The sequence below is a fragment of the Borostomias antarcticus genome, assembly GCF_949987555.1.
Source record: "Borostomias antarcticus genome assembly, chromosome: 20".
NCBI classification, from domain to species: domain Eukaryota; kingdom Metazoa; phylum Chordata; class Actinopteri; order Stomiiformes; family Stomiidae; genus Borostomias; species Borostomias antarcticus.
In genome coordinates this window covers 3,739,972-3,749,911 of record NC_140253.1, presented here as the reverse complement: position 1 = coordinate 3,749,911, position 9,940 = coordinate 3,739,972, and the positions used below count along the sequence as shown (strand labels likewise).

The 9,940-nt window shown below is 48.3% G+C and overlaps 1 protein-coding gene across 1 annotated transcript in view; it reads left to right on the top strand.

Annotated features, from left to right (window-relative positions):
- Nucleotides 1-1,403: 1,403 nt before the first annotated feature.
- coro2aa (coronin 2Aa) overlaps nt 1,404-9,940 on the top strand; it is a 35,788-nt gene continuing 27,251 nt past the window's right edge. The window contains exon 1 of the mRNA XM_084454242.1: nt 1,404-1,524. Within this exon, the coding sequence (XP_084310368.1) occupies nt 1,510-1,524 (15 nt within the window). The 5' untranslated portion in view covers nt 1,404-1,509. The remainder of the gene's footprint in view (nt 1,525-9,940) is intronic.

The following is a 9,940-nucleotide window of genomic DNA, read 5'->3' as shown; positions in this document are numbered from 1 at the left end:
CCCATATTGACCATTATCCAAGTCCGTAAATCTTCTTGTAATTGCGATGTAATGACACTAGAGGGAGACATTATCTCTTAAGTATGTTTGTGTGTCTGGGATTAGGGCATGATGAGTAAACAGCCCAGCTCGTATACCAGATTATGACAGTCCGACCATCTGGGGAAAAATAAATACCTATTTTCTATTAGACCTAATTTTAGCTACCTCCTATTTTATTTGCAGCCTGTATTGAACTGGTTTTGAAAGCAGGCTATAGGACCTATCTTAGATTATGTAGCCCAGTTAGAGATAGACAGATACTTTAATGATACTTTAAATTTGGCGTTTCAGCAGTGGAAAAATTAGCCTACAACAAGGTTGGAAAAAAAGCACTAGTAAGCATAAAAAATAAAAAGAACCGGGACTATACATCTATATGTAGAGCATGTATAGCTCTACATATCATGTAGCCTATGATATGATGCATGTATATGCTCTATGTAGAGCATGTAAGCTATGCACAGTATAGAATAGAATTGAGATGAATCCATCGTTGTCAGTCTCTAGCACTGATCCATTTAAAGTAATGACCCCCAGTAAATAGGCCGGTTAGCTTATTCCTTCTTTACACATTCACAGAGGATCATACAAAACACCATGATGATGATCCCAAACTAGGCACAGACTACCAGCGCCGCGCCACCTGTCAGCACTCCGGAGCGCGTCGCAAATGTGGACAGTTTTAATGCGTTTCTAACGGCCTCTATTGTGACCACACTGTTCTTCTGTTGTCATCATTGTTCTGTATCAATGGCATTGTGAGGTCACAGGCGACGTTGCGCGGTGTCCTCTCGTGTCCCCCGGGTGTCTGTTTGCGCACGTGTTCCAGAGCTATGCGTCAGAAAAGTCCCTATTCGACCGGTCTGCAAACCGCTGAACGAGGAGGCACTTCACTAAACGTTTACAATACTATTCACTTAACATTTACGATGCTTTCTAGCCTGAGTGACCACGTTTTCATCCCATAAAGGCACACCGAAGAGTCGCAACAACAGAACCGGTAAGGATCCGTCGGGGCGAGTGCTCGAGGAACATCTCTCTCTCTCTCTCTCTCTCTCTCTCTCTGTCTCTCTCTCCGCCTCCCGGCTCCGTAGCACTTTGCTCTGCTCTTTTTTCCACCACTGCGGTGTGTGTGTGTGTGTGTGTGTGTGTCTGTGCGCGCCAGCCTGACAGTCCGGGTGAGCCCACACTGTAGTGTAGCTGGTTACCGCCCCAATCAAGCCCATCGTCATGGTTTATGTATGACCATCATCTTCGCACACAGCTGACATGTACAGCGGCTCCCGAACTGAGTCATAAGACTACAGGAGAGGACACCCAACAGGAGAGGACACCCTACAGGAGAGGACACCCTACAGGAGAGGACACCCTACAGGAGAGGACACCCTACAGGAGAGCAGCGCTACACCCACCACTGCTGTTCGGCCGCCCCCGGAAAACCGTCCCCACCTGCTCGACACATCTTGTATGACCATCTCAAAGGTAAGAAGATCGTTCCATGTATTGCACGCAGCGAGTCTACCGTTTTATTAGTCTTACGGCAACAACTGCGCCTCAAGGGTGAACGCGGTGAATTGGGCTACATTGTTATCACACTTGTTTTGAAGGACTTTAGCTTGTGATCGGGCCGCGTGGCTGATCAGAGTGCGCCCATGTGTTACTGCAGGTAGACTATGCAAAATATTTTGGGATAAATAAATGAACTATACATCCATGGAATCCCCAAAGCAAAAGGGGGTCACAGTGGACTGGTTTGGGCGAGATCGCTTGGGTATCACTTTCAGCGTGTTCCCCACCAGTTTAGCAGATGGGATGCCCATTGTTTCCCTTTCACATGGGTAAGACGTAAACAAAGTGAGGACAACAGAACCGGGCTCGTGGATGCAGTTTCGATGACCCGAGTCTAATGTTGTCAACCTGTGAAGTGGCGTTCTGAACAGCCCGTTCGAGGGTTAGTCGAGCAACACTGTCTCTTGTCGATAAGTTGGGTGGGCAGATGGTGCACTCTGTCTTACCAAACTGATATTTTAAACTCTTAAACTGGTCTTGAATCTTGAATATCAAGTGAATTGTAGTTTCCATAAACCATAAAGTAGCCAGGTGTTGTACGATTTAGTTTAGCCTGCCAATAAATAAAGTGTATTAATAGGCTTACTATATAATTTATATTTAAAATAATTATTTATTATATAAATCCCAACATTATGATAACATGAACTTGATGCGTTGTCCATGGCAGTAAATTGTGAGACGTGTTGAAACAAGACTAATCACTTTTTGTGCTGGCAGAGATGGGTGCTGATGAAGCAATGAAGTCACCACATATTTCCAACCTGAACTGACCACTTGCCAAACCAAGCATTTAGAAAACGAGTTGGCTTGTAGCAGAGAAGGCTGAGCTGGGGAGGGAGAGATGTTGAAAGACTTTTCTCGCTTAGAACGGAACCCCCTCTTAGCTGATCCTGAACTCTGCTGAGATGAGAAAGAGCAGGCGTCAGACCTGCTCATGAACATGATGTCCTGGACACGAGAGCCAGGGAAGGGCCAGGGAAGGGCCAGGGAAGGGCCAGGTCTGGTTGCTTTCATACACACAGTGTTGCTAATGAAAGGGTTTGTAGAAGTTCAGAGGTGAGCTTTAGTCTCTCTCTCTCTCTCTCTCTCTCTCTCTCTGCTCTCTCTCTCTCTCTCTCTCTCTCTCCATCTATGCCCTACTTTTCCTCCTTTCTCTCTCTCTCTCCACCTATACCCCTGTTCCTATTTTCTCTTTTCCTGTCTCCTTTGCTCTCTCGCTCTTCCTCCAACTCGTTGATTACCCTCTCTCTCTCTCTCTTTCTCTCTCTCTTTCTCTCTCTTTCGCTCCCTCCCTCTCTGTCCAGTCCCATTGTAACCTGTAGCGCAGGCCCACTAGCTGTCCAGCCCGTCTCAGGCAGGTCCTACAGTAACATACAGCTGAGATTCTCCCCGTCTCACTGTCACACAGCGCCGCCCTGCTGGAGACTCTCAGTTGTGGCTGCTGCTGCGCTAGTGTGTTTCTGTAGTGCTGGTGAGTTGGTATCTTCAGGAATTTCCCCTCTGGGACCAATAAAGTTGCTGTCTGTCTATCTGTATCTGACAGTTTTGGTCTGAAAATATTAGGGCATTCACGACTGCTGCATTTTAGTAGTCATCGACTAAGTACTGAGTAGTCATCGACTCCTCCCCAGAAATAGTCGAATAGTCGACTAATCACGGGTAAACCCGCAATTTTTGTTTTCCACCCAATAACCATGACCAATAATAATAATACAAACATAAAAAAAAATATATATATATTTTATTAAAAATCGACTAGTCGACCAGCAATGCACAGGGCTGACTAGTGCTTTCATTTCATAGTCAACCAGACTGTGAAACCCCTAGAAAATGTATTAGTTTTACATTTTTCAAGGCGGTTTGCCAGGCGTGCAGTCAGAAAGATACACTAGGATATTTAGACCGAAATTAGAAAACATATTTATTTTTTATATAAGCCCATTTATTTTAGTCAGAGCCGAGAAGGCCTAACCACTGTAAGTGACTGACTCATTCATTATCTGCTCGCTGAGTACTAACGAAGAAGGAACAAAGACCTCTGCTGCTTTATTGAGTGTGCAGTTGTGGACCAGGTATCAAAGTCCTGAGCTACTCTCCACATTCAGGGTTTGGCTTTTATGTAAACAGGCCCTTGCACCCGAGGGCTGTGATTGGCGGGTTCCTCCCCAGGAAGACCAGGGTCATAATGGCACTGTTGCGTAATAGATAGAGATGGGCACTTCGGTAAACAAATGTTTCGCTGACAACCGGAATACAATAAAGCGTTTAATCATTTGGAAACCGTATAGGAGCTTTCTCAGATCACCATACTGTATCTCGGTGTGTTTACAAGGCAGCGCCCGTTAACACATAGCTGAGATTCTCCATGTCTCCAACATGAAGCCTTTGTTTGATCCCTTCTTGGAATTCATCTGTAGTGGTTTTTGTGAGCTTGCTGAAGTCTCAACTTGTCTCACACACACACACACACACACACACCGGTAGCAGTGTTCTCTCCAGGGAGAATGTCTGAAGTTGGTAGCACATCCATGGAATGCTTGCCTATAATCAACATGGAGGTGGTGAAAGCCATTACGGACGGAGTGGTGGTGGCGTTGTGTAACATGGTCAGCTACTGGAGGGAGAGGGCAGGACCACTGTTCCTAGGCTGCTGGCCAATAGGAATCCACTATGGCCAACTCCTATATTCTCGACCTACAGCAGTCAGTTAGTCATACAGCAGTAGTTGACGACTGTGGCTACTGTATGTGTGTCTGTGTGTGTGTGTGTGCTTTGAGCTGTGACTGAGCCATCAACTGTAGGACTGTGCATGTGTGTGCGCCTGCCTCTAGGTGTGTGTGTGTGTGTGTGTTCACGCCTGTTGTTGAGGCGAGTACCTTGGATCTGAGTCATACGCCTCCTACCTCCAGCGTAGAGCCTTGGCTGTATCCATGTCAGCCCCCGTCCTGAGGCGACCTCGCCTGTCTTTGGTATCACACCTGGCCCCCGGGCTACCTGGAGAAACTGACTACTGTAGCTTTATTACCCCCCCCCCCCCCACACACACACACACACACACCCAATAGCCTACAGGGAGTGATGTCACCACCACAGAAGAACACTGGGGGGTTATTAAGTTGTGACCGCACACCTCATCCCTGTGGTGGTGTTCCTATGGCATTCCCGACCAATGAGGGTAGGCACACACACACACACCCACACACACGCAGGGCCTAGGTGATTTCACCATACCTTGTGTGGTTCCTGTCTGGAGATGCAGTCATTCTATTAATATTCCAATAACGGCCAGAGAAGCAGAGTTGTGAGTCCAGATGCTCTCGGGTTATCTTGTCTGACCCTAGCTTAGCTGGGATATTTCATGGTTGGGACGACCCCAACAACCCTGTGACCTTAAACACAACCGTGACCCTCCGTGACCTACAGTGTGGTCCACTCTGTTCCTCTGCCATGATTCAGTTGATGGAAACTCCTGTCAGTGAATATACTCCATACATCTACAATCTGCCTCCATTTCTCACACAGGTGTGTGTGTGTGAGTGAGTGAGTGTGTTGAGAGCGTGTGTGTGTGTGAGCGTGTGTGTGTGTGTTGGGCGGAGGGGGGGGTGTAACCCTCCTCTAAGTGTCCCCCAGATGACGTTCTTAAGGCTTTGATTTATTCTGAGAATCTAGAGGTGTGTGTGTGTGTGTGTGTGTGTGTGTGTGTGTGTGTGGGGTGGAGATTTATTCTGTGATTTACTCAAGAACAGAGCGAGAGGTCTTGGGGAGTTGTGAGTAGCTAGTCGATGACACAAAGATTCTTGTGATTTGTTGGAACTCGGACGTGACCTGAGGTTCTTTGGCGGAATGTTCCAGAACCGTGCTGAGGAATCACCCATCACGATCGTACCCCGGTCACACGGGGTGCTATTCTGGCATCTTCAGCGGTCTGCTTTTTGTAGCAACCAATTTTACAGTCTGAATAACCTGTGTTGTTCAACCTGACAATGAGCACCATATGGACTTGCGAAAGCGGGAAATAAACGAAGGTCTTTATTTCTAGCTCTGAATCTTCCTCATCGCTCATCGTGATCTTCATCGCATACGTTTTACAACTACGGCCAGCTAAGAGTGCAGTCTGCATTTCATACCTCATTCCTCACCGGGGATCAACTGCAGCTGGGGAATATTCTGCTTAATTCTGTTATTCATATATATGTATATATTGCACATTACAAATCAACAAAGAAAAAATAAATGAGTGGTCAGGGAAATTGTGTAGGTAGAGACAAGAAACCCTGGGGGTCTCTTACATTTACACAAATATTTACAACAAATACATCAAGGCAAACGATTAAATAAAAGACACAAAACAAAATAAGTATAATACTAAAAAAACTGTATAAAAAAACAAAGAAATCACAATGGCACATGTAGCACAGCTGACATCTGCTGTGGTTTAAGGACAGTGATCGCTTCCCCAATGGCTCCAGAATCCTCAAATGCTCTTATGTAACAACAGACCCCTGCTGCGCATGACATGTAGGCTAATCCCCCAAGCCGCATGCGTACACACACACACACACACACACACACACACACACACAGAGCCACCCCCTCCTCCCCCAGCATTGTCGTCTATCGTCATGATTATGATGTCATTTCCATAATACGGGAGTGGAAGGATGTGTGTGTGTTTGTCACAACATGGTTGATAAGACACTGAAGTGTGTGTGCATGTGTTTGTGTGTGTGTGTGTGTGTGTGTGTGTGTACCTCGTCTGAGCCAGTCCCAGTGGTCAGTGGTTGCGTCCCCGTCATCAGCTGTCCGGCCCATCAGATAATCCCCAGCTGGTGGACACAGAGAGGGCAGGGGAGGGGAGGATGGACGATGGAGGGGGCGGGACATGGGTAGGGGATTAGGATGAACAGGAAAGTCCCAGGATTTGCCCGGTGCTTAGGCCTCGTCTCGTACCCAGTGCCGTTCCCAATCCCAACAGGGTTTTCCAGGCCGCTGTGAGACCAAGACCCGTCATGTAGGTCAAGTCTTGTTCCGGAGAGGACAGGGTGACTTCAGTTAGCAGCGTACATACTGGGATATGACCGCGCTGTTAGAAGAAAGGGACACGAAATTAGAAATGACAGCAACAAATAAACAAACAAACAAACATCCCCCTCATGACTGAGATTTACAACATCACAACTAATCACTGGAGCATGATCACAAGCGAATGGGTCAGCGAGCAGCTAGATAGAAGTGTGTGTGTCTGTGTGTCAGTCAGTGTATGTGTGTGTGTGTGTGTGTGTGTGTGTCAGTGTGTGTGTGCGCGTGTGCACGCCTTATTTATTATTCATACTGATGGGAAGCGGGCCCTCGTCATTGACACATGTTCTCTGTGTTGACCTCCAGAGGCCCTAAGTGGTCCTAATGGTTGTACCTCAGAAAGCGGCCTGTCAGACCGACGTGTCTCCCAGCATCCGGACGCGATGGCCTGGTTGCTCGGGCTGTTTAAGACACAAGGTTGTGGTGCCTGTCAGTACATTAAGCCGGCTAATGACTCTTTCAAGGTTACCACTAAGGGTGGGGTTCTCTGACAACAGATAGTATCATCCCATGTCAATTGAAAGGGCTTTTTAGCTCTAGAATGGGCTTAAATCTGTCTGGGAAATCAGTGCTGAACCTCCGATGCTTATGTGTGTTTCAAGGCCAGCTTGATTGGGTGGCGCGGGAAGGTCTAGGTTAAGGGTGGGGGTGGTTTAGAGATCTGATCTCTCGTGTGTGTTGGTTAAATATCCTTTTTGTTAAAGGCTATATAGAAGTCGGCACACCTATAGTATATCCAAGATCATCCGCTAAGATGTGAGCCACAAAACAGGTCAGTAACATACAGGAGGGGGGAAATGTAGTTTATTGAGATGAGCCATCTCCCCAGACTGCATCCGTGTTCGCTCTGATCCGATCTGATATGGGGCTGTCTATGCCAAGGACGCGGCTACTGTACAGCTACAGAGGATGATGAATTAATGGAGGAGGATGCCCCCCCCCTCCCCTCCTTCTGCGCAAAACAAAGGCCACGCCCGCTTTTAGTAGTCTGGGCTCGTCAGCATTCCTGGAGCGGCGTGCACATCGCTGACGCTAAAGCTGTTAGCTAACGGCCGGGACACGGATCAGCCTAGGTAGCCTCAGTAGGATGTGCTGGTGGCGGGCGCCGCAGCAAGATGGTGTCGACGCCCGCCGTTAGCTGTCGTCGTAGACCGGAGGCTGAGCCTATATATGAAGCCAAGGTGACCCCCCCCCCTGAGGCTTATGAAACGCACCCCGGCGACCGTTGCTACGCCTGGCATCGCAGACACCCTCCTCGTTGGCTGTAGTCAGTCGAGCTCGCTGTTGACACGGTAACCCCGGCGGCATCGGGAGTGGCGTGACGACGATGTGACTCCTCCTCTCGCCTCGGCCCCGGGCTGATGCTTCTCTGATCTCTGTCTCTGGATGCATTATTGATTAAGTCTCCGCTTCGCTCTCTGGCTGAATATTCATGGCAGGTTTCGGTGAAGATCACTCCGTATGTTGGTCAGATTCAAGTTCATAGGCCCTGTTCTACAGTAGGTCAGTTCAATATCAGCTTTCACCCTCTTGAGCCCTTCCAAACGCATGCTGACTCTGTCTCTGCTCCCCGCGACAAAGTTTGTTTACAGTAGCCTGCAATATGGCTTCCGGTAGTATTATGGTAGTATGTCGGCAGCCAACGTTTCACCCTTAGAGAACAGAACTCCTCTCTCATCATCTCTTTGGTTAAAGCCCGACCAGGGGGCCATTTCTACCAGGCCTTCTCCTGTCCGCATAACCGCTACCCCCCCCGCCCCCCCCCCCCCCCCACAGGAGCTGTGACCGCCCCACCCTGCTCTTCATCAGCACTGAGACATGACTGTAATTACACCAGCTATCTATACCAGAAGCTCCCCCTCACAAAGCCTGGACCACCACAGCTGAGTGCTGTTCAGTGTAACGGGGCTAATTCGGTCGGAGGATCGACAGCGGACGACGGGGCTTTTACCAGAATCCTGGGCACATACACGGGGGGGCGCCCCCCCCCCCCCCCCAAGGGGTTTGACTATAAGAGGGGGGCTCGTACTTTTTCTTATTGGATTTTACACACACTCACACACACGTACCCACACAGAGTGAGATTTGTGATGTGTACTGGTGTGTACTGGTGTGTGCTGATGTGGCCGTTGTCTGATGTGTGTGTGGTACGGCGCTCTCTTCCCACCATGGCTGCAGGCAGGGCCTCTTAACTGTACTGTAAGTCAATAAGGGGATTGATTTAGGCTCTGGTTTCACGAGCTCATCTGATATTTGTCGTCGGAACGCTGGACAGGGGCGGGCTGGGAGCAGCTGGAGAGAGTGTGTGTGTGGTGCGCCGTGATGTGGGATCTTAGTCGTTCGTGTGTGTGTGTGTCTGTGTGCGTGCTTATCTAGTCACTGTGTGTGTGTGTGTGTGCTCCATGGGTTTGTTTTCATAATAGGAAGGATGAAAGACTTGTACATTCAGCTAATTGAGTTTACGATGACATCACCTTGTCAAAAACATCTGACATCATTTTTGAAAAATTTCAGCCAAGCTTCTTTTTTCCAAGCGGCGTATTTGTTTGTGCTACATACAGTACGGCTGCACATATTTGTAACCCAAACATTAACTGAACCTACGTCATTTGTATGTACAGTATCTATCCGTATAGTAACATTCTGTAGATTGAATACGTTTGAAGGCTAGACTGTAAAAAGCCATTGACATGGATCTGGTTGTTCAGTGTATCAAGCAGAGAATATGAGACATGGGATCGTGGTGTGAGAATCATGTCTGATGACCGTACTAATTCAATGTCTATAAATCAGCCATGAAGAATCAGACACACTGCTCCGGCACGCCAACCCGTGACTCAACAACACCTCAGGTAACCGTATCGGAGCTGAGGTCATCGTCACAGCATGTTCCCCACTGTTCCTTCTCCCCTCGCAGAAAAAAAAGGACATTCCATCAGAGCGAAATGTTTCATTTTACACAAAACTCAGAGCGGTTCCGTTCTTTGTTTTTCCCGAAACCGGCGTGGGCTCGGTCGCTATGGATACGTTTGTTCACTTCCTCTTTATGCAGATCTCCATCACTTCCTGTTGTCCGCCTGTACTGACAGATTCCTTCTGAACGCACACACACGCACACACACACGCACATGCACACACGCACACACACACGCACACACACGCACGCACAGCAGAGCGGCATCTCTGCAGTCGGCCACAGAGCAGATTCCACGGAACAGTGGAATGCCTTGCTCGAGGGCACAATGGC